This window comes from Oculina patagonica, chromosome 4, assembly GCF_052425735.1.
Source record: "Oculina patagonica isolate OP01 chromosome 4, crgOcupat, whole genome shotgun sequence".
NCBI classification, from domain to species: Eukaryota; Metazoa; Cnidaria; class Anthozoa; order Scleractinia; family Oculinidae; genus Oculina; species Oculina patagonica.
This window is the reverse complement of record NC_135761.1, coordinates 59,288,663-59,313,465: the sequence shown is the minus strand read 5'-3', so window position 1 is coordinate 59,313,465 and position 24,803 is coordinate 59,288,663. Positions and strand designations below refer to the sequence as shown.

General features: G+C 35.6%; 2 protein-coding genes across 2 annotated transcripts; one reads left to right on the top strand and one right to left on the bottom strand.

Annotated features, from left to right (window-relative positions):
* Positions 1-340: 340 nt before the first annotated feature.
* Positions 341-8,233, bottom strand: LOC144648906 (scavenger receptor cysteine-rich domain-containing protein DMBT1-like). The gene is made up of 7 exons (XM_078508354.1): positions 8,141-8,233; positions 5,597-5,672; positions 4,037-4,199; positions 3,039-3,367; positions 2,320-2,476; positions 1,459-1,796; positions 341-786 (listed from the first exon to the last, which is right to left on the bottom strand). Exons 1-7 carry the CDS (start codon positions 8,165-8,167, stop codon positions 767-769), a joined length of 1,110 nt encoding a protein of 369 aa, XP_078364480.1. The 5' UTR covers positions 8,168-8,233; the 3' UTR covers positions 341-766.
* Positions 8,234-15,619: 7,386 nt separating this feature from the next.
* LOC144650929 (uncharacterized) lies at positions 15,620-24,252 on the top strand. Its single transcript, XM_078510732.1, has 8 exons — positions 15,620-15,722; positions 16,426-16,516; positions 18,198-18,617; positions 19,229-19,385; positions 20,265-20,539; positions 20,963-21,119; positions 21,534-21,895; positions 22,444-24,252. The coding sequence occupies exons 1-8, from the start codon at positions 15,696-15,698 to the stop codon at positions 22,458-22,460; spliced, it is 1,506 nt and encodes a 501-aa protein (XP_078366858.1). The 5' UTR covers positions 15,620-15,695; the 3' UTR covers positions 22,461-24,252.
* Positions 24,253-24,803: the final 551 nt, after the last annotated feature.

Sequence of the window (24,803 nt, the reverse complement as noted above, 5' to 3'; positions counted from 1 at the left end):
GAAAGCTGAGGTCGACTGAGACGAGGAACCAAACAATGGTAACATGAACCATAGCTTTTAGGAAGCATGGTACGAATCAGACATGCCTCTTGGTAAATCCCGGACCTGAAAAATGCCCTAATTGCTGGTGAATTTAGACCTCCCTGTCCCTGATGAGCGGGGCTAGCTAGGGGTGTGAAGAAGTGGGTTGATGTACGTCTTCATTAGAGGGCGTCTGTTGATGTTTGTTTTACAGGTTTTTTGGATCTCTGATGGACTTGTTATAGAATCCCTAGCGAACATCAATGTAAAACCAGCTCTGCTACACAGGGGTGAAGTTATTAACGTGGTATAAAGCATTTTCGGACTCTAATTTCATTTTAAAAATCTACGTCGCATTTTATTTATATTATCACTTTCCAATAGAGAGCGTTTTCCCTCTTCCAAAAAATTACACAGTAAAAAAAAAAAACATTTGAATTTCCGATGTCGTTTGCAAATCGCACATATCTGCGTGTAAGCTACCTCATACTACAAAATTCAAATCTATGTTCTGAGATAACAATGTTCTTGCCTTGTTTTGAGAAAAGTTCACTGTTTTCAATAACATTATCGTAAAACGGACTTGCTACAGATTAACTAAAGATATTTATCCCATTAAAGTGACAAGAACAAAACGTTAAAAAAGAGATCGATGGAAACCGCATAAAAAGATTACCCATCTCGTCAAAGCCGAAAACCTGTACTTTGAATCCATGTAGAAATAGGTTTTCTTCTGAAAGAAAAATCACTTCCCGTGCAGCTGACCTAGAAAACAAAAACATAAATAAGAACAGTAAGAACAAACATTATTGTATGAGAGATGTGTCTCTTGTTATCCAATTCTTAACCATTATGGAAACATGAAGCCAACGGTGTGTACGCCTAGCGAACATCAGAGAGCGCACCCGAGTGCATTGATGAGTTAAATAATCACGCGGAAATTTTTAAGGAAACGAGAGAAGTGCGTAGGGAAGCACGAGGCGCAGCCGAGTGCTTTTCGCTCTTCTCGGGTGTTCTTAAAAATCCCCTAGTGCTTATATAACTAAAAACTGCCCGGGGAAATTTTTTTTTATCTCTTTTTTAAAATGTTCAGAAATTACGCCCGCTCAAACTCGTGACGTAAGCGCGTGCATTATAACTCGATAAAGCAGGTGGGTGTCGTAAGCCGCGTGCTTTATGGAGCTATAATGAAGTCGAAATGATCAATCATAGCGTGCGCAATTCCTCGAACATTTTAGAAAATATTTTCATTCTTCTGTATAAGATAAAAATCGATTTTTTAAATGAATTATTTAACTCTCTCATTCTATGCTATTCGTCTTGGCAGAATTTCAGTTTGTGTTTTTTGTGTGGTGAATCAAAGCTGGTAAATATTTACTTCTTACGACGAGAAGGAAAAAAAATTCAATAAAGTTGTAACAGTAATAAGATTGTTACCTTGCAAAATGCGGTAAACTGCTTCAAACCCTTTCAAGGTGATGATGCGGTCGGATCTAAAAGTAATCGATATCTCCTCGCCAGTTCCGATGACGTATACTCTAGGAAGATATGGAAAACCAAAGAATCTTGACATCCGGTATCCAAAGCGAAACTTTTTCTTCCATTTACCGTCGTCGTCATCATCATCATCGTCGTCATCATCATCATCATCGTCATCACAGTCATCATCCCAGTCATCGTTGTTGAATCTGCCTCTGTACCAGGAATATTGACCGTATATGCCACTCAAACGACGTATCTCACGCAAGCCACGAGTAATTTTGACATAATCATAACTGGGTGAAAATGAGCAGTTAAGAAGTCAGTTAGAAACGATATGTGTTGTTGTCCTTTTATTATTCTTTACCAGACTTAAATGTAGTTAAATTTGCTTTACAATAACAAAAACAATTTATAAACTACGACGGCGACAGCTCAGCAACAACAAAGAATAACAACAAAAACAATTTCAATAAGTGTAACAGCAACAAAGTTTCAACCGCATCCAGAATAACAAAATAAAGCAAGTACAACAGTAGCAAGGACAACATTATCGACCAGCCAAACAACAGCTACAATAAGTTCAACAGGAAGTACGGAAGCCAAAGTTTAAGTAGGACTTTTATTATAAATGTGACATTCACCTAAATCTTTTTTTTCGTCACTTTCACTTCTTTTTTTGATCATGGAAACTTTTCAGTTACTAACACTCAGAAATTATCGCCAAAGAGCAAAAGTTAAAGCATACTGAGCGCTCTATTTTAAGCTTTGGCGCAAAATGAGCAGAGTATAAATAATTTAAAAGATTAATAAACTTACCATCGTTCAGTTTGAAAGGAAAGAAAATTCAGCATGAGGGTTGATCCCCGCGGCACAGTTATAGTCCATCTGCACTCCACATTGTTTGGGTAGTTTGCAGGGAAACCAGGAGATGTAAAGTTGCCAGAGGGGGCAACCAATGGGCCTCCACAAAGTGCTAGGAAATTAAAAGAACACCCAACACTTACAAACGTGTAGCAAGTTACATTATGCTTATTGTCGATTAAAAAGCAGATGAGAAGGTCGACTTTCCTTGCTGCCAATTACATTTCAATTATATAATTTCAAAACCCTATATACACAACCAATATACGACCAGTCCAATAAAGGAGCTACCTACGTAGAAATACGTTGCATTCGGTCTTTTAAGTCTCAAATTTGTTTTATCTTTGCCCCGTTTTGGCAAATATGACTTCATTGGAGAGTTTCAACGTTATTAACAGATTCAAGCAATCAAGTGACAACAAAAACATCCCTGAAAATGTTGTCTGGCTAATAACAGATTTCGCTTCAACCTCAATTCGCCCTTCAAATTTCGTTTCTAAAGTACTTTGTAATTCCTTTTTTCAACTTTTTAAGCATCACTGTAAATAATAGAGCACCCACCAGCAGAACTATACTTAGGTCAGGACGGACATTAGGCAGCTTAACTCATTACATGGTAGAACTTGAATAATAATTAATTTTATAGCTATATTAAATTTCGTAGAATTATTCACCTTGTCCCATACTGTAATGTGCAAAAAAACCTCTCCTGGTCACCCAGGGGTCTGACTTGAAAACAATCCTGACCACCTCCCCTGTTCCATGAATTGACACAACCCTGGCCTCTCTCTTTCCTTCCTCGTACATATGCATATAATCGCCAAATTTTCCTTTTCCATACTCGTGATCATCATCATCATCACACTCATCGTCATCATCATCGTCGTCATCATCGTCATCGTCATCACCATCATCCTTAAAGTATCTGTTGTCCCTTTCTCCGCCTCCTCTAGTCAAGCGACGAATCAGTCTTCTTCCCACGAAGACTTTAACCAAGTCATAACTGCAGAAATACAAGTAAGGGGTGAAAAAAGGATCTAATTATTCTCTAATTTTTCTTTTTTTTCCTTTTTTGTTTCATCCAATCTTTCTTTCTTTTCCTATAAAAGATTCTAAGCTCCCTACGGTCACTGGTTAGTTGGTACCGACTTTGTCTTTTTTTGTTATATTAACTATCTGTTAATTAATATTTTTTTTTTAGGAAGCTTGTCTTCAATTATTCTTCAGTGTTTGGCAATGAACAGCATTTTTCAACAAAATTTGCTTTAGAATAACGGAAACGCTTGCATAATTTTCGCTTTTGACCGTTTTTATACGACGATGTTTGATTTTTTTTTTCAGCTTGAGTAATATGTCTGCGCGTATTTCTACCCCACCTCACCGGTTGGGATGGTAGTCCATTGCAGGGTTACCCCTAGTATTAAATTCGGCGGTACCCATTTGTACACCTGGTTGGAGATAGGCACTATAAGAGTTACGTGATTTGCCTAAGAATTCAATGACTTTGGTGAGGGCTTTAACCTGGACCGCTTGATCCTGCGTCCAGCGCGCTAACCATGAAGCCATTGCGAGTATAGGTTAGCTGATCATAACTGTACTCGTTTCAAACGCGTGATGGAATTTCTCCGAGCAACAGCTTACACAATTTGATCAGGAAGTGGTCATGCCTTACCAAGGTTCCGTTTCGAAGAAGAGAAAGTCAATCCTGAATTGTGACCCCTGTGGAACAGTAACTGTCCAAACACAGTATGCGTTGTTCGGATAGTTGCCAGGATAATTGGGAGATGCGAAGTTCCCGGATGTACCAACCAATGGACCACCGCATGGTACTGGTGCTGATAAAGAAAAGGAATAAAAGACGTAAATCACTTCTTACTGGTTAGCAACAACAACAACTTTATTTGTAGCTGTAAATTTAATTAAATTTTTAAGACAAAGAAGAATAAAATAAAATGAAGTACATGGTGCCCGAAATTACCACCATTGGCTATAATGAGATTGGGCAGCCATCCTTAAGTTTACAACAATATTTTTATAGGGATCAGGTTTTACTTATCGATTCCATTGCAAGAGCATTTTGTTAAGAGTATTGTTCTCTTTATAATTCAAACATTGTATTGAGGCTTTTTATTCCATTGTAGGAGCATTTTTAAACAAAGTTGTTGTCTATTCCTTCATGGGCAAGATAGCCCCACGAAATGACCTGACTTACAATTTGTGGGTAGCTCAGTTGGTGGAGCATCCCACCGGTATTGCCAAGCTCTCGGGTTCAAGTCCTGAATTAGTTTTTCGGGCTAGGTAATGAAAAGGTAATTAAAACGAATGACGAAGAAAAATTGTCTCCCTCGCCTTGAAGCCGTTTTTACTGATCATAAACGTACAGGTATATGCATTAAAGTATCTACAGATACTATTAACAACAACAACACGCTTTATTTGCATGACTGTAAATTTGTTACAATATTGCAAAAGCGTAAACTTATTAAGTAATAATAATAAAAATAATAACATAGTAAAAAAAATGATTACATATCTTAAAAATTAATTACATTGATAGTATGTTGTTACGTAAATCAGAACAAGATGATATAAATTTAATCAATTGCATGGTCACAAAATAATCGGAAGAATTCATTAATTCTAAAATCAAGTCAGGCTGACATTTAAGATGATAGGCTGTATTTTCTTGTAAAAGTTATCTCTTATTGTTGTATATTTGGAACAATAAAAGAGAAAATGAATTTCATCTTCGGTTTTATTACAATCACAGACCGGGCAGAGCCTATTATGTCTGGGCGTATTGTTATATCTGCCTAGTTCGATCATTAACTTATGATTACTAATACGTAATTTAGCTAATGTTCTCCTACTAGAAACTCTCCTAGTTAACTCTAGATAATTGGAGGTAGCATATTCGTTCTTAAAAGATCTATACAATTCTAGTTTTTGAGAATGCTGTAGAGAGTATGCTGCCAATACGAAATATATTTCTGTTTCATTGACTGCAGCAACATTGTCACTTTTGCGGTGTCTACTAAATCGGGATTAAAATTACCAAAATTAAAATATTCGGATATCTTCATAAGATTAGAGTAAAAACTATTTTTACCAGCGTTGTGAAGTTCTAATGAAATTAAAAAAGACTGTCTAAAAAAAGAATCCGGTTGCTTTTCTTGGAGATATAAATTATAGAATTTCTGAAGCTGATCTGCATTTTGTATTAAACACGTACCTGGTTGTTGAGGTCGCACGATGCTTGGAAAACGAAAACGTGCTGAATGCGTAGTCACTATGTTTGTTAACACCACCTGTAAGAAATTTAATTTAAATTTAATCAACTGTTTAATCAATTTTTTGTCGAAGTGAAGTTTAATCAATTGTTTGTCGAAGTGTGCAAGTGAGAAATGAAACAAAAAAGTTTATTTGCTGAAAACAATTTAAACAGAACGCATGCCCCGGATTGTACGAAGCACCTTTCTGCTCAACATCAATATTATTACATTTCCCTACAAGACAGCTTCTGAGCTTTACCACAAACTGCTACAGTAACAGCGCCAACGAGAACGTCGTCAAACAAAATATTTGATTTGAAAACACTACCTCTACATAAGTGTTATAAATCATGATAGCATGAAAATGGCACAATTCTGCCTGTTTTGGAGAGCGTGAACCACGAAGACTTAAACCTTTTCTACTTGAGCAATCGATGCACTAAGTACTCTAGATATACATCTACAGATAATAAAGATGAGTGTCATGCTTTTTTCGTTTATCGTTGTGTGTGATATTTTATCAGCAAATAGCAAATTTCTAATAGTTCTTAAATTACTGTCCAGTAGTAATTATAAGAGGCATGTTTTATAATATAATTCTGATGAACTGAATTCGACCGTTATTTCAGCCTTAAAATACTTTATGAAATATTTAAAGCGCGTTTTTAAGAACAACATCAATGATTGCTTTTTTCATTTCAGATATTGGCTGATTTCATAGCTTTAAAGGTCTGTAATATTAGTGGCGCATATGTGGTCGAATTGGGTCAATGCATTTTTGTTGTAGACAGCGACACAGTGTTTGCGCTCAGTAGAGTATAGCGATGCGCTTGGACAAAAATACGAGAACGAAAATGAAATTATCAATCATGTTGGTTCATAAGAGGCTTAGAAATGGGCAGAGGTTATGAACGAGTATGTTTATGCACATTTTTAAGCGTGGTGTTAGCTGAAACGTTTACAGCCAGAATTCAGTCTTGAGACATTTTTGCCATCTACATAAGAAGGACTCTGCACTGGGTGAGAGTCTGCCTACGAACCAATTGAGCTGACCATTGTTAACAGTGTCTGGTTGATTGTCCAATTAGAGGTGAGGTCTCCATGTTTAGTTTTTATTATTATTTTTTTCTTTCAGTGACTAAACTTAAATTCATAGAGAATACCACGGTCTAGAAGCTCGTGACGTGGAATTTCATTTTCTTTTCTTGACGGCGATTCCACGCCATTTAAACACCATTCTACCCAAAACAAACATTTTTTTTAAACTGGGTTGAGTCAAAATACAAAAACCATTCATTTGTTCTATTATATTTATATGTAAACATTATACAAAGCCCATACTGAATATTTTAAGCAACATACACCGTATTTTAAACTCTTTTTTGTTAAAGTTATTTACGGCACAATGGAATATTACGGTGTTACGGTGTGAAGTTATTATTTTCTTCCAAAGCGAAGATAGCGAGTGACATTTGATGTCTTGAATACTGCAAGATTCTCAATATTCCTTATTTCGCTCTTAACACCTATACTATACGCTATACTGAATTAAAAAAAAATTGCAAATGCCTGCATGGCTTGGAGCTGGAGATTGAGCACTTAATTGGTCAACGCAAAATTGTTTCTCTACAAAAAAAGCGTCTTTAAAAACTGCACAAAAACTGCTCATTAAAAACAAAGGAATATGTTTTCTTTTGAAATATATTAGTTGCGTGAATTTCAATAAAGGATGAGTATTTTGGGCATTGTATTGCTATTTGATTACATTACAATTACTGTGATATAAAAGTTCAATTTTCCTTTAAAAAAATACGTATATTATACTTTAGAAAGCTATGCAGCATTTTAGCAGTCTTCAAAATATTTTCCGATGTGTTAAGGTGCGTTTTAGTGTGTGGGTGCTTAATTGTGGAATATTTCGCTTTCATTTCAAATATTGTTCTAAATATTTCACAATGTAACAAGACCAAATCTTCACTCGTGGCGTCACATTTTCTTATGCTGATCATTAAGTATTGATCAAAATCCGGCTCAGTAACACTCTGATTGCATAAGCCCAATTAGAACCGTTAAGTAGTGCCATTTTTGTAACGGACCGGACTTTTCTGAATACAGTGTAAACAGGTCACTTTAGGGAAAACTACAAACTTTCCCGATAATCATAACGAAAATATCAATGATTAAATATGTAATTTCAGCACAGTAAGCTAGAAAAAAAACCCTTTCTCTTTAAGGATTTTTGAGCAGTTTGGATTACGTTCATGCAATCCACTCAGTTGAATCTTATCCACGGTTATTTATTCTACAGAGCAGTATCTAGAGGTTTAAATCGATTATTTAAGACAAAAGTTCAGAAAAATAGAAATCAATTTTTTGGAGAGCGTAAAGTTTTCGTCGTTCAATTAGTCTATAAACATATCTCTCTGAAAATCGCAAACAATAAAAAACTGTTTATGACTCAAATGGCTTACAATTTACCAAAAAAATGAACCTTGGGAACTTACCGTCAAAGCAAGCAGATAAATCTTCATCTTTGTTCAATTCTCTCGCTAACGGTCTTTCCTCACTTGATCCTACCAGCTCGTCCAAGCCTCTGCACTCTTTGATACACTTAATTAATTAGCTCGCTTTATATACCCTCAGCTAGACAGTTAGGCGACTTCTCAACAACGTGAACAGGTTACTAATACTGTCTGCCACTTAAAAAATATTGTTTCAACTGTTGTTTCCCCAGTTCGTCACAGGTATCACATTCGACATAATTAGCCAAATCAATTTCTTGGCTTTAAATGTTCATTGGTCTTATTGTTAAAGAGTAACCTTGTTAGCGAATTTGTTTTTGACAAGAAAACAAACAAAGGGATACATTTCAGTTTACCATCGCACTCCATATGGTATTTGTGACAGAAATATTGCGCCTCATAACAAATTACAGAATTGTAATACAACGGTCAAGTGTTCTTGACTCACTGCAGGAATTAAATGTTTCCTCTCTATGACTTTCTGGAATTCCTCCCTCAATAGCCAATAATCTTAACGACGTTCGAGTAATGCTGTCTTCCGAATATAGTTTGATATATTAAGTTTGATATGTAGTGTTAGCGGCTTTTGAGCAGCTTAACTTGTTGTTCATATTTTGAAGATGTTTAGTTGTTTTTTCCGTTGTTGTTTTGGTAAACTTCTAGTGATCGTTGCGCTATGAGGGAATGATATAGTGCGTACGTATATTCCATAAACTGCTGAAGATGAACCAAGATATCAACTCCGATGTTAATAATATTTTCTTGAAAGCTAAAAAAACAGACTACAATAGAACTAACCGCAAACAACAACAACAACTACTTTTGTCAAGACAGGTTTCTTTCAACAGATAGACACTAAAGAAAGTCGAGACATGCGAGGTCTGACATCAATAAACATCCATAAGCCTTTCTAAACAACAATTTAAAAATAAAATAATAGATCATGAACAATGACTATTTCATTTCAAACTATAGAAACGGTAAAAAAAAGTCAGTATTCCAGGTAGAATTGGATTTTTCGAGCCAGGTGACATATAAACTTTTGAAAGAAAATGACAAGAACTAGACAAAACTTCCTCTATGAACAAATTAAATACTTTTAGCCTCCTGCTGCCAATATACAGCCATCATGGATCGAACTATGAAAAACGTTTAACTGGAAATATGTGCAAAATAGGTGAGGCAATTAAAGGAACAAATTAAAGAAGTAAAAGGTAGCTGTTGATAAACCAGGTATTCAAGAAGAATAGTTGTACATTCATATGAAAACCGACCATTGCAGCAACATCACCAACCTTTTTTTTATTTATAAGCATCCTTTACGTTAAGGATCTCAAAAATGACACAGCAGGTTTTTTGGCCGTTTTGTAAGCTCTCGATGACTTCTTAAAGATTATCGAACCGAATTCTCAATAATATATTAGAGAGATCAGCTCTCTTTAGACACATTGAACAAAGTCGGGGCAAAACTGTTCAGCGAAAATGCGCCTGATGAAGAACATTATCCTTATAAATCTTAAAAATAGGCCTGATGATGAACATTATCCTAATAAAATCCAATTCAGTACTAAAACGTCGAAATAATTAATGTTCAGCTAATTTTATGAAACTTATCATAGGTTTAATACGAAAGGATAATATAAAACAATTAAGCTTTAAAGTGGTATAGAGGTCGTTACGAGAGGGTTCGCCTTCGAGACATGGATTTTTACACAAAAGGTCGACAGGGAAATAGCTGAAATAAATTGATAATTTTACACATAAGGTCGTTCATTGTATGAGGTGAGGTCGGTAAGATAGGTTTGACTTTTATTCTTATAAGCGCAACAGTGATAACTAACAGCTAGGCAGATCTTTCGATTTTCAGATGCAGTTATCATAAGATCTTTGTTGCATGGGAATTAATCCTGTCAAGAAGAGAATTCTCAAAGAGGTCGATGGATATTTTGCAATAACATTAATTTAAGATGTTAGATAGCGATTAAAAGATATATCTTTAAAATATTAGAAAGTTAATTAAAATTCACAACAAGAAGAAATTATAAATATTTCTTGACAAATTGTCCCCTGAGTTGCCAATACGATTCTCGTTAAGATTTTTGAAAGTCTTGAACTTGGTGAAAAATTCCAGGATTACCAACTATATTGTTGGCTTATTCCTTATGGAACCTTAACCGGAGAGAGATATAACTCTGATTTTACAAGCAAATATTTCTTGCAAGTTCTTTCTGATCTTGAGTTTCTATTTAAAAACGCAATTTTGGGCTTTAATACAGATATTGTGGAAACAGGGAGAAGGGCGATACCTTGACGACGTAAAGGCTCCCTGTAATAAAACAATACTACGTTCTACGTATTTGATTTAAAAAAAAACTATTTTAGCCTTGTTTTGGGAGAGAATTTAGAATTTAGAAAATTTAAACTATACACCAATAACCGCACATCTGTGTTAGTACTAAACAATGTGCATGACCACCTTGGGTCAAGGTTAACGATAAAGTAAGTCTACCGTAAAAAAAGAAAGACGAAGAACTAAAAAACAAAGGGGAAAAAATGAAAACAAAATAAATTAATTGATAAAAGATAGAACTGTTTTTTTTTTTTACCACTGTCGTCGATTCAAGCACATTTGGACACTAAAACTGTCATTCAATTTCTCTCTTTTTTCCTAAATTTTAATTTTTTTAGACGCAGTATTTTTTTTTTTTTGCGCTCAGAATTATCAATTGGAGGCAACATGGCATTTTTTATAATTCTATTTTATTGTATTGTTTGCGGGATATCTTCAATTCAAGTTAAAACAAAATCAAAGGCATTCCCCTAAATGTCCGTTAGAGGCCGATATCAAGTTTATTATGTAAACTCCAAAGTAAAGGAATTCAATATCGAATTCAGTGTCGAATCCTTATTATATTCTCTCAAAGTGTCATAAATCCATCCATTCTTATAACAAAACTGTTAGGGCATCTCATAATACACTTGCAACATATCTATAGAAGCGAGAGATCAAACTTAAAACCCTAATGATTCTTCTGTATTTTGTATTTGTAAATGCTGATAATTTTACAATGTTATTGCTAAGTGCGCCGAATAAAACCTTTAATATAGGGCAATAAACACAGAGACAGTCTCGCCATTAGTCCCACATCGTTTAGTTTATTGGCTGCTAATCGAGGAATTCCACAGCGCTTTAGAAAGACAAGGTACCGGTATGAGGGATACAAGTAATTGATCAAATTACATTTCTCATCCAGTATTAATTATTACAAATCAACAGTATTATAAAACAGCCTCCTGGCCCATCGTATTGGAAAATTAACTGAATTGAAACAGTCGACTGAAAAAAAAAAGCCTAAACAAATTAGTCACAAAATACAAATTAACAAAATATATGACCATCAGAATACGTCAAAGGCTGAAATTAAAACATGTTTATTAAATGAACATTCTTGTCAAGGACGTTTGTAAGGTATAGAGTTATATTCGTCATCTCGATGCTCTAGTGGTGCTACGTGTAATCTTTATATCAAGCCAGCCGTAATGGTGAACGAAAATTCAACAAAGAAAAACTGTTATAGTGGAGCTATCTATTTGAAATTGAAAATACTCTGACAGTCATTGACACATCTTCAAAGATTCTTGGTTCCTTTGATTTAAAGAAAGTACACTGTAAAAAATCTGAAAAAAATGCTATTAAATTTAATTGCCAATTGGTCAATGCTAGACCTACGACATTGGTAAAATATCAAGTGCACTTTCTTTCATCCGGCCGGCGGCAAATAGTTTTCCGTGCTGATTTTAATGTGTTTTTTTTTAACATAGCTAGCAGAGGCGCGCAATCAAAGTCAGTATACGTAAGCGTGTACAAAATCCAATAAGTGCACGCTGATAGCATGAGCAAATCTCTCCTCGCGCGTGTTTTTTTTTTTTTTTTTTTTTCGCGGATATATATCTACATTTTCACCGCAAGTGTTTTAAACCACTTCCACTTCGTACAACGTTTTTCGTGCTCTACAAACTTCCCGCTTGCGCCATATTTGGATAGTGCACGCTTAAGCATGGTCCAATTGTTAGTTATAAAAATAACCTCCTAAATGTTAAAAATAACAACTTCACATTAAAAACAAGAGCTATCCCTTATTGCATGGGATTGCTGTGGGGAAAATAATTTCTGCCTTCTACAATATTTTTTATTGAAAAGATTAGACACGAACACGGGAGAAAAGCCATTAGCCAAAAATCATTTAGATTATTGGCTGCTAAACGAGGAATTCCAGAACGGGGTAGAGGGGATAGAAAAGGAATATAGTTAATCAAGTTGCTAAAATTAAATCAGACTGTTTACACAGTATCATATGTTGGAAGTTAGTTGTATTGAAAACAAATTTTTGAGCCTTTGTATTGGAAAAATAACTGAATCGAGAAATAAAAAAAGCCTAAACAAATTAGTCTTAGTCTAAACAAAAAAAAAACGTGTCCGACGTTGAAATCGAAACTTGTTTATACATATACATTCATATCAAAGACTTTCCAAGGCATGGATCCGGAGTGATATTCGCCTGTTAACTAGTTCAATGGCTTAGAAGGAGTACGATCGCGAACCAAACTTAATGACAACGACCCGTTGTAATGCAAAGCAAAGAAAAAATAAGACGAGTTAAATTATATTCAGCAAATTTTACCAGAAAAGGAATAAACTTGGAATGGAACAATGTCCAAACCGAATGATACAGACCATTCCGATTGTATTATATGGGACTACGAACATCCTCTGTAATAACACTACTAAATAAATTACAGTATAATCCAAGGCCAAATAGTATAAATAAGAAGACAGATTTTATAGCACCTACTTTTTTAAAAATTAAATACCAAGTTCATCGTGCTAAAACTTTTCAGAAGATGTAGCTCATCCCAGAAGTGTTTTTGAGAGAAGTAAACGTTCACATGGATTTATTGGATAGTAAAGGCCTAAAGCGGCCTTCACACGACAAACTAATGGCCAACTCGTGTTGGCAAACTCAATTTGGTGTGTATGAACGACGCAACAACGTCAAACAAGTTGGCCAACTGTTGGCGACAAAAAAATAGAACTTGTCTTTATTCTCGCCAACAGTTTGCCAACTGTTGTTGGTGTGTGTCGTTCACACACACCAACTTGATTTTGCCAAGATGAGCTTGCCAGCTTTATTTTGTGATGTGAAGACCGCTTAAAACTTATGAGATGTGTAATTAAGCGGGTGGGTTTAATGGTTAATGAAGTAAAAGCTCAAATTGGCTGATTTCCTTAAAAAATTTAGAGAGTAGATTTCGCTTCGCAAATTTGACTATTAGGACCAAATTCAGATTCTAAAATTATAAGAGAAACAGCCAAAATGGCAATTGGGAGGTTAGGCCTTTAACATCGGTGGAATATCAAGAGCACTTTTCTTCATCAAGTGAAAATTGAGAGTGATGATAATTTCCGTAACTCTTAAATTAACAACTTTACGTTAATGACAACAACTACTTTTTAATCAAATTGAATTGAAGAGAATCTTGCCTTCTCCAATATTTTTATTGCAAAGATAGAAACGCAATTCTAATAGCAAAGTGTAAATAATATATGTTTGATAGACAAGTCGAAGACATATTCTCTCCCTAGAACTATCGCTGATTTCCTCGAATAGAAAATTTGGGAAGTTACGTAGTCTTGCCTACAAAACTGAAATACGAAACATTATGACGATAAAATACACATCTTAATAGATTTTCCGTTAGGTTCTTGAAAATGGCACTCTACGAAACTCTCAGATTGTTGATAAAGGAAATGATGGCTGCTTGTTGTAGTATCATATATTGCATCGTTCATTTGAAAAGAGTTTATCGATTGCATATTCAAACACGACAAAGTTGAGGAAAATCGTCACAGAATTCAGCACAGCAACTTTTGCGGATATAAAGGAATGAAAAAGATGAGGACTTTGACGTTTTGAACCAATTTAGTTAAACAGTTTTACAATTAGTTTTCGGTTTAACTTCGTTTGAAAAGCGAACATGGAAATAGTGGTTCGTGTAAAATCTTCACTTCAAACGCTTCAAAAAGCATTTCCAAAAGCGTTTGAAAAACATTCCACTGTTTTAAAGGGATTTACAATTTTTACGAGTTAAGTTAAGAAATAATTTGCATTTTATAAAACGGTGTTTATCAATTGTTTACGTTTTGTTAAACTTCAGCTCCATCACAATCGATTTCAGTATTAATTTTGCTTTCGGTCATTAATATGAAATATATGATGAAATATATCTAATTGCCGTTCTTTAAGAAAGAATGCGCTTCAGCATTTACAATTCAAAGCACCGCTGGCACCATTTAACCGAAATAAGTTTCAATAAAGAGATAGAATTGTTGTCAAATTTTTGACAAACACAGATATATTTAACGAAATTCCTGCGATTGACGTCATTTGTCCTGAAATAGATTTATCCGCTACCGTTGTGGCCGACTGCCTTTCTTCGGAAGGAATATCAAAAATTTCTCATAACAAATATATCCCCTTATCGCTTAGCGAGTGACATTAAACCTTTCGAGAATTCTCCCACTTGACGATTGGTGTAAGTCCCCCACTTCATATTTATTAGGTTGCGGTCCTGGAAAAGGATGCTTAATTAAACAACTTTTGATGCGAAGAGATGCTGGCTACAATATCTATGTCCGATGCCTGTTGAGGATTCACGCTGTAATTACAGAAGAAATTATAGTAAAAAAAATTCAATGAAATATGATGTTTTAGGACCATCGTAGAAAGTCATGACAGTTGGAAATAGACCTTTATTCTTGCTATAGGAAAACAGGTTTTGTTGTAACACCATGCATACCAATAAACTTTAACTTAATTCAGCGTCAGATTATCTTCAATTTTGTTACGTAACCGATACGCGACAGAAAGTCTAAAATTGCATCGTTTTAAGGCAGCGGCTCCACTGTTATTTGTGTTTTTTCGTTTTAGGTTCATATTTGCGTATTTTGCGTTTTTCTCTAGATGTTTTTGCAAACTATTTTTCGCGGTTCTTTAAGATATTTTGTGCCTGCCCAGTGCTCCTTTCAAATATCACTAATGAATCAAATATTTTTGTTTTGCAAAGCATAACACTATCGCGACAAACACCAAGCTACTCCAAAGGCGAGTTGAACTGACTTAAATTACGTTGTACTTTAACAAAAAGTTAAGTAAGATTCCTTTCGTTTCTTGGATTAACGGATATATGAACGCTCATCTTTAAACTTTTTTTTTCTAGATCGCGCCAATAACAGTTTGGTTAAAGCAAATGCGTGACCAATTGAACAAATATTGTAAGGCAGAGTCCGTCGCAATCAAAACAATATTTCGGTGCCTAATGCGTCATTAATCATCCAATTTCGTTCAGAAGTCTGATTGGTTCATGACAGCTATAAAGTGCGAATTTAAGAAACAGCGTATCAAACGAACATATACGAAGGGGATCTAAAGGTATCTAGCTACACAGGCATTACTGCTAGAAAAAGAGTAAGGCAGATATGAAGTCATTTTTGCCCGCTTTAACGGTAAGCCAAATTATCAATCAATTAACTGTTTGTAATGTTAACAGTATTCCGAAGTTTTTGTTTATTTAAAAAATACACTGTCCTTGTACAGAAAGTTTACTAAAGCCATGGAAATACCCTTTCCATCTACTTTTTATTCTATATTTTGAACGTAGTCCGTTACGTTTAGTGCTACAGTACAAAAAGTTTTCTCCAAAGAGTCTCCAAAGTCGGTCTTTTTGTTCCAAACTAGATAAAGTGATAAATGTCAATGTCGATAACAGTACAACTCATTATTTTGATATTTACAAAATGGTCTTAACTTTTTAATATATAATGACCATCTCTTTTTATTTCTTCTTAACACAAATTAAAGTTTTTTCCTTGAAGTTTTTGGGGCACATACATATTGATCTTAAAAGAAGATCAATACTTAAAGACAAGCAAAAAGCGCTATCGATCCAATATTCCGTTCGCCTTACAGCATGTTACTGATGATCATCTCAAATTACTTAAAAAATATGCGACACCTTTTTTCGTCTAAACTTTCAGAGAAACGATAAGCCAAAAAGCCCGGGTAGATAGGGATATTAAGAGAACTTAATTTTTGACGGCCTACGACTGGAAGGCCGGAGAGAACTCGTAGTCAGAAGGCCGTCAGCTCCAAGTGGGACTTACGAATATATTTTTAATAACAAATTGTGATGACAATTGTTTTCCGTAGTTTCTGGTAACGTTGATAGGGACCGCTCAATCGGCGCCGTTTCCTTTGGAGGACACAAAGCCAGACTATTTATTACAACCCCAAGAACAAGGTACGAGACTTTACTTTAATGTCGATGCACACTTTGCTTTTGCGATATGTGACTTGTATACAAATATTTTAATACTACAGTAGTTGCAAAATTCATTAACTATTCAGGAGGGTGCAAAGCAATCCCAGCACAGTATTCAGATCACATAACTGTACACGACTTTTAAAACCCCAATACAAATCAAGCAATATAATTAACTTTTGATACAAACTTCTGCTCAGCTAATTAGTATTCATTAACTTTTGATACAGATCTCTACCGAATCGCATAACAATACTTTATATTCAATTTATTGTTTTCGTTTCACAAGAACAAGGAAATATTCGCGTCCGATCTTGTAAACGCCCATACAGATCTCCCGCTCATATTTTATCTACTTCAAAAAATGTATGAAGACCACCACGGCAAGCTCAATCATTAACAACAAGGCAATAAAGAACCCATCAGGTCCTTCTTCTTCCTTCGGTTTTTTGAAGCTAGCTTTTTATATCATAGACAAATTCTTTTTCTGTTTAAGTGTATGCATCTGGATATTTTTTAAGGTCATTGCCCTGTATTGTTATTGCGCATCCTTAATGCGCAGAATTTTACATGATTTTTGCATGATTTGTGCGTGCACATAAACCGGCAAAACGGCGGCTTTTTTCTATGCGGCTTAGTCCGAAGGAAGAATAAGTCGTCTCTTTTTTCGTAAACGAATAAGGTGACCTATCAATTTTTTCTCAGATTTTGGGTGTAGCGATCAAGTTCTTTTTGTAAAACGAAAACAGATCAACTCAGTTTTTCAGTACTCTCGAAGGAATTACTAAGGAATTTTGTGGTATATAAAGGGTCTTCCTGCTCCTAAATGAATATGGGGTCCCCACCTTTTTATTTCGAAATATAAACCCCTTTAAGTTAATCAACAAGAAGGCAAATTTAAAGTTCGGTTCAAAATCTATGTTTAGTTCTATTTCGGGGCAATGACCTTAATATTGCATAATTTTTACATATCAGCAAATTGATCTGAACTCATAACTTTCAATATTGTAAACCCGTATAAGGAACTCGATATTAGACCCATCTTTTTCAAAGCTGTGGTTACTTTGTGTATAGCTGTCTCTGAATTGCGTAGATTTATGTATGTCAGTAGCTTATTTTTTTCTTTATTAATCAATAATATTTATTAGTAGAAACTCAGCTGTGTTCTAATGGAAATCCGCGAATCTGATTGGTTTTCCCACTGATTTCTATTCGCCGATAGAAAACAGTCGCGCGCTCGCGTAGCTCTTTAAGCGGTAAATTTTCTTGATTTTTGTCTTCAAAGTGCACAATATTGTAGGTTTTGGACTGCAATTCTTTAGAGTTTCTACTAAAACAATTAGACTACTCGCCCTCGTTTTCTATGAGCGATAGTCAACTCGGCTGCGCCTCGTTGACTATTTGCTCATAGAAAACTTGGGCTCGTAGTCTAATTGTTAATTAACAATTAATGTAACTATGTAATTAAAATCAAACTGTTGTAAGTAAGTAGTTAATGTGAGTATTGTAGTTGTTTGTTTTGTTTCAATAAAAAAAAAGTTTTTTTGGATACTACAAGCTAAACCTATAAAACCACTCGTATTTTATGACGTCATTCACAAGGCATGACGTGATTGCAAAGATAATTTTTATTAACTACCATGTCAATTTTTGTCAACAGCTCCCGGCGGCCTGAGGTGCTACGAGTGCACTGCGAATTGTTCTTTGACACAGTTACCAATAACCTGTAATTCAGGCTTCAGTTGCTACACACTGCAGGCGATTGATATCGTTCTGAATACGTCCATTTTCATAAAAGGATGTATTCCTGAATTCTTCTGCGTTCAAAACCGAGGATGTGAATTTATGAATCAATCTCGTGGTGGTTCTCTTGGATCTTGCTCAATCAGTTGCTGCAACACTCCGCTATGCAATGCTGGGCCGACAACTTCACCTCCACCGACGACTACTAGTCCACCTACAACAGCAACGGCTCCACCGACAACTACCCCGCCGCCAACGACGACTCCGCCGCCGACGACCACCGGAGCTCCGACAACAGTTCCAACAACAGTGGCAACCACAACCCCTTTTATACCTGGTAAGTTAATGTTATAAAATTATTCTATTAACTGAACTGTAACTCAACTATAATATTTTTCTAATATTATTCTATTAACTGGACTATCTATACCTCTGTAACTTTCAAATCCTTTTTCTGTTAGTTAATCTGTCCATATACTTCATTTTCCAGCTTATGTTTACTAAATTTTTAGGTAAACTTAGTTTTTGTCTGTGATCTTTTTTGTGTGTTGTTATATTTGTTATCTAAGTAAGTACTTAGTACCTGACCCATTGTAAAAATTGTTGTAATAAACACTAAGGATGGTTGCCCAATCTCATTAGCCAATGGTGGTTATCTCGGGCAGCCATGCATTTTATTTTTATTCTTCTTTGTATTGTAAATTTTATTTTATTTAATTTAATTTAGGGTACAAATAAAGTTGTTATTGTTCTGTAAATACTTCTCCCCCTGTGGTTCGTGAAGCAAACACACGCTTTACTAGCGATTATCAGCGCTTCACGTCTCCATCTAGGATTTTAAGAAGTTGAAAAGCATTAGCGTAGCTTTACTGGTTCTAACCCCTACTGATTATGTTATAACTACCATATTTTCTCTGATTTTGCAATGTGTTCAATTCTCTGTGTCAGGTCTATGCGGTGGTCCACTGGCTGGTCCATCCGGGTACTTTACATCTCCTTACTACCCTATGAACTACCCTAACAACGCCTACTGTGCCTGGACGATCCTTGTTCCTCTCGGATCTGTACTCAGGATAGACTTTCTTAACTTCAAAACTGAAAAATGGTGAGTTAAAAACATTCCCGTTCAACAAGACCTGAATACCTTGAGTAAAAATATGATTAATTGGAGGGAAAGCCAAGTTAGCTCTTGCTAGCTTTCATGCGGTTTTTCTGGTTTTTAGAAGAGGGGGGGGGGGGGGGGAATCGAAAAAGCCGGAGAAAAACACTCGGAGCAAGGACGAGAACCAACACTGACAAAGTCAACCTACATATGACGCCGAGTGATTACCATATGCCAAAAAGAAACGTCTAAAATGACCAGCGAATGAGTATTTCTCCAAAATCAGCAAAATAACAAAAAGATGTGGTGCTTGCCATTTCTTATTCGGTTCCTGGTTATTATTTCCCCATGATGTGAGATTAAATTAGGGAAATTAAATTTATGATCTAAATTGTGTGACAGTTCGTACCAACCGGAATGAAACGAAAACGATTGCGTCAAAAACATAGCGACAATTTTTAGCCGAAGTACCCAGGAAACAACTGTGTTTCTTGCTTTACAACCAAAATGTCGGGATTTTTGGTTAAATAATAGGCAACTTTGTCCAATTTAACTCAATTTTGATTAATGCTTTCCTCAATTGCCCCTTACTTAGAGGTCAGATTAGTGTAAAACACAAACACACTTCATATGTACGTGGTTAATTGATCCAGGAGGAACGAAATACATGAAAGCCCTTTTATTAACCAAATCTGGCAAGAAGACGTTAAAAGTGCAGCATGTTTTGTATTTTGTTCATAGCAAAGAGAGCATTTGACAAAAGAACATTGAACAGCAACAAAAAACATTAAGCAGTATTTAAATATCGTTGTCCATTGATAAACAAAGTGGCAGAAGCCAATATCACAATTCCCAATCAATAACGTTGAATTTTTTCTGTAGCTATGATTTCCTTAAAATTTATGTGGGGACACGGTTGGTACGCTATCTGACTGGGGACGATGTTGATGACGACGATGACGATGAACATGAGTGTGATGACAAAGATGACAAGGATGATGGAAAAGACATCTTCGGCTGGTATTTCTTCCGAGATGAAGAACTAGACGACGGAACTGTGACCATCCATGGAACAGGAGAGATGATAAGGATCGTTTTTACTTCCGACCACAGTAAGACCAAGAGAGGGTTCTTCGCCAAATACGCTGTGATGCAAGGTATTAACTTTTAATTAATTATATAATGCAAGTTGTAATTAATTGAATAATGCAACCTGCATCGAAGGAAACGAGAAACTTATTTACAATAATCGTGAGCTGTTGGCGATCATTTCTTATATGTTTTTAAGTATTTCAATGGGAGTTCTCTTTGAAAAAAAGGCCAGAATATGTCATTTTTGCCAATGCTTTCTGATAAACATCTTAAAGCGGTGAGACAATCACAGGTGGGTTGGGTGTTAAATACTCTTAACAAAACGATACTGTATCAATCATATGACACGCGGTATCCAACGTGTATTATCACAGAACAAGAAAATTATTTTTTTAGTTTAAATGATGACCCTCTACTTAAAGTACTTAAACAAAACATGCTTTATTGAAAACACGACGACAAAATAAAAAATGGTATTTTTTTATTAGCTCTTTGTGGAGGACCATTACCTTTGCCATCCGGGAGCTTCAGGTCTCCTGGTTATCCTGACAACTATCCAGATGATGTGAAGTGCATTTGGACAATCACTGTGCCACCAGGCTCAACACTGGAACTGGAGTTTCGATTCTTCGAAACTGAAAAATGGTAAGCACTGATTCTAGGTTTTAATCAGGGCTATTGCCATCAACCAACGTTTCAATATTCAAAGTAAGTCATTCACATTGTGGATTCCCAGAGGCATGTAAACGCTCACATAACATTGGCTGTGGGCAGAAGCCTAGAAAAAAGCGTTATCAGTAACTGAATTTCTATCACATTGAGGTCCGCATTTGGGCTTTGAATAGGCTGGCCTTACTAGCTAAGAGGAACAGAGGTAAATTGATAAATTGAGTGCCCCGAAGTGCCTAATCGTTTTATAGCCTACAAACACCTTCTTTATGAATAATCGTGTGGTGCTAGAAGGTTTAGAAGTCAAACCGGTGGTTATGTATCTTATAAGGAGACCAAATGATTTTCTTAAAAGTTAAAACCGTTGTTTTGTTCTTGTTTATTTCCTAGTCATGATTACCTTACAATTCTTCAAGGCGGTCGAAAGGTGCGTCGATTGAGTGGTGCATACGGCTATGGCCCTTTTAGATGGGGAGACGACGATGATGACGATTGTGATGATGATGATCGTGATGGCGATGGCGATGGTAGAAGTGATGGTGATGGTGAATACAGGAGCCATGGGCGTTTCAAAAAAATGTTTGGCTTTCCTGGAAGGAACAGATTTGTCCCCCCGATGAGAGGCCGAAATGGTCCCCCATACGTAGTACGAGTGCACATCCCAGGAACGGGCGAGCAGATATCGATTATTTTCAAAACTGATGATCATGACTCCGAGAAAGGCTTTGATGCTGTTTACCGTGTTACACAAGGTAGTTTTTCTTTATACTCGGATTTCCAATATTCTTCTCTATTTTATTCTCTCTTTCCCACCTTTCCTTTCTTCCTTCTGTTTTATATTTATTTCCTCCCACCAATTTTAGCTTCGCACTTTTCTGATTTGGCCTATTTTGGCTCCCTTAGCCTATGGAAAAGTACACCCTGAACGAAATTATTTTTTTCGATAACTATTAGCTGAGGAAAAGTCAGAAAGTTTGGTCACCTTTGCTTAAATTAATTTTGAAAGTTTGAAACAGCGCAGGCATAATAGGGTCCATACACTCCTACAATTTTCAGGAAAGATAAATTACTACGTTCTCTTAAGTTTTAAAAATTGGTCATAGTAAATAAAAGCTGCCTTGCCCTGTAAGGCTTTGAGACTTCAAAAGAATGACAAATTTTATCTTGAATGAGTTTTTTAATAGTTAGGTCCTTCATGATAAAATTAATTATCAAGTTTTTTTTTAATTTCTACCATCCTTTTCTTGCTTATCAATGAATTCATTTATGAATTTATAGCGTTATCTTTTATATATTTCAGGCGCTATGATTGGCTGAAGATGAAGTAAGGGCCGGGAGCGACGTAAAGAAATCAGAGTGACATCTGTGTGCATGACATATTCTGCAACCTGTTGTCAGCTTTTTCTTTCATTTTGCTTTTTTTATTTTATTTTTAATTGCATCATAGATTTAGTTGAAGTATCTTTAGTTTGATTTAGTTATTTAAGTAGTTAGTTGGATACTGTAAAGATGAAAAAGAAAACTGTGTTTCCTAGTAAACCACACTTGTAGGTGAAAGCCTTCGCTTGGATTTCTTTCGCAAAGAGACACGGTTTTGTTGCAAGGGAATAATAACCAAATCAATACCGTAAAATTCCGATAAAAATTCGTATAAAAGACGCTTTTGTTTGGATTTTTATCGGAAAGATTTTTTGCTTTAAAGGCTGGAGTTCTGATTTGGCCTGGACTCCGTCGCTTATGATCTAAAACTTAATTGTCGGAGTCGCAAGCAGAAAGTCGCAAGCAGGAAGTACTTGGATGGCCTGAGAGCTACCATTGTGATTGGTTTGTTCTTCCGCCTCTGCGACGATCTAGTTTTCACTGGATTTTAAGCGACGGTGTCGTAAAGAAAATGGAAACGTTCTGATTCTTCAAAAAAAAAACGTCGAAATTCACATGAAATGATAAGTGATAAGTTCGACGTTTGACTCAGTTGAGTTTGTCTGACTGAATTAAGATCGAGCAACACGTCCTATCCGCCTGCTTTAGAGGGATAGAACGTGTGAAGATTAACCTGCGATCAGGCCTTTTTTTCCCTTGACTGTAGGACAAACGTCGATCTTTTCATGAAACGAACTTAATATGTTAATGTATTTTAGCCTGGAAATATTTGTTCTTGCTGCCCTGAATTTGGTTCGACGGTCGGTTCGTCGAATAATGTCGACGTTTGTTCCAACAGTCGAGCTTTACCTGTACCTGTTGGGTCCACTAAAACTGCAATTTAGTTCGTCTCGTGTGAAGTTCGACGTTTAGCTTGGGCCTAAGCGCTCTTAAGACTACGACTATGACGATTATTACTACGCCTCCGTCGCTAGTAAAAACCATGCAGCCTTAAGAAAATGTTTGGCTAGAGAATTTGAAAGAGATTTTGCTTCGGACAAATGTTCAGGTACATGTAAAGAACACTACAGGTTAAAACTCTTTAAAGAGGCTAATTAACTCTCACTTAATTGAACATACGGAAGAATTATTACAACAACCATACAACAGGGATATCAAAATTCTCTAAAGGATTGTTAGTGATGTGAAGAAATACAAAACAACCCCAACGTTGGGAGCTTTATAGTCGATCGAAATTTATTGTTTTTTTTTTAGGAATAGGAAAGTAATTATTAGTAGTAGCTTAATGCTACGGAAATCGGGATAATGTTTAAACTTTGAACGTTCTAGTGTGAAAGGTGTTATAGGCTCCCAAAACAGTTTTGTGGGTATTAAAGTGATAACGTTCCGGATAGTCATTTACAGTTGTGAATTAAGTCATTAAATTACAAAGGCTTAAGCAACAAACATAAAGCAATGCTTTTACAGAAAACAAGTTTCAATCATGTTTAAAATAAGAGTAGTTTGTACCTTTTACTCAGTTTTTTTCTGTGATTTCCATATTTGATAAATCTGCGCTCAGACGCGTGAAGGATACTGAGAGAAAAAGAGGGCGAATACCTGTACAATGTAAAACAGAATTAGTTTAAAGCCCAGCCTGAACAATGGTAAAAGCTTGTGTGTAAACTGTGTACAGGCTATGCTGTAAATGCACTGAGTTGAATAATAAAATTGCACTTTATCGTCAAAATGAATCAGTTCTCTTTTATTTACGTTTTCCACAATGACATCTCTTGGTTTACAATATTATACATGAATCAAACATGATCGTTCTGGAGAATACTATATTGAGCCTTCAAAGATAAATATAGACTCCCTTTTCGAAACTAATTTTACTTAATAGTCGACTATATGTGAAGACAATGACTACTTTTTTTAAAAGATATTAATTTGAGGAATTTGTTGCTTGTTTATAATGTTCTTTTTTTTTAGAAATCTGTCGCCTCAGTACCCGGCTAGAACCGTTAAATTCATCAGCAATATAGCTTTAATACTGTTATATTACGTTTACGTAAAAGGCACTCTAAGGCGAGAGTGACTTGTATTTTACATATATCACCAATTGCTCTCTTTGACTAAAAGGCCTTTCTTTTTTGTTTAATATAATACAAGAATGAAAGCTGTTCTTTAGTCACATGGCACATTTCCATTTTTATGAAGAAAACATGAATGCCGTGACCCACTGTTTTTAATATTGAGAGATGGAAGCCACGTGGCACTTGAATCGATTTTTAAGTAAGA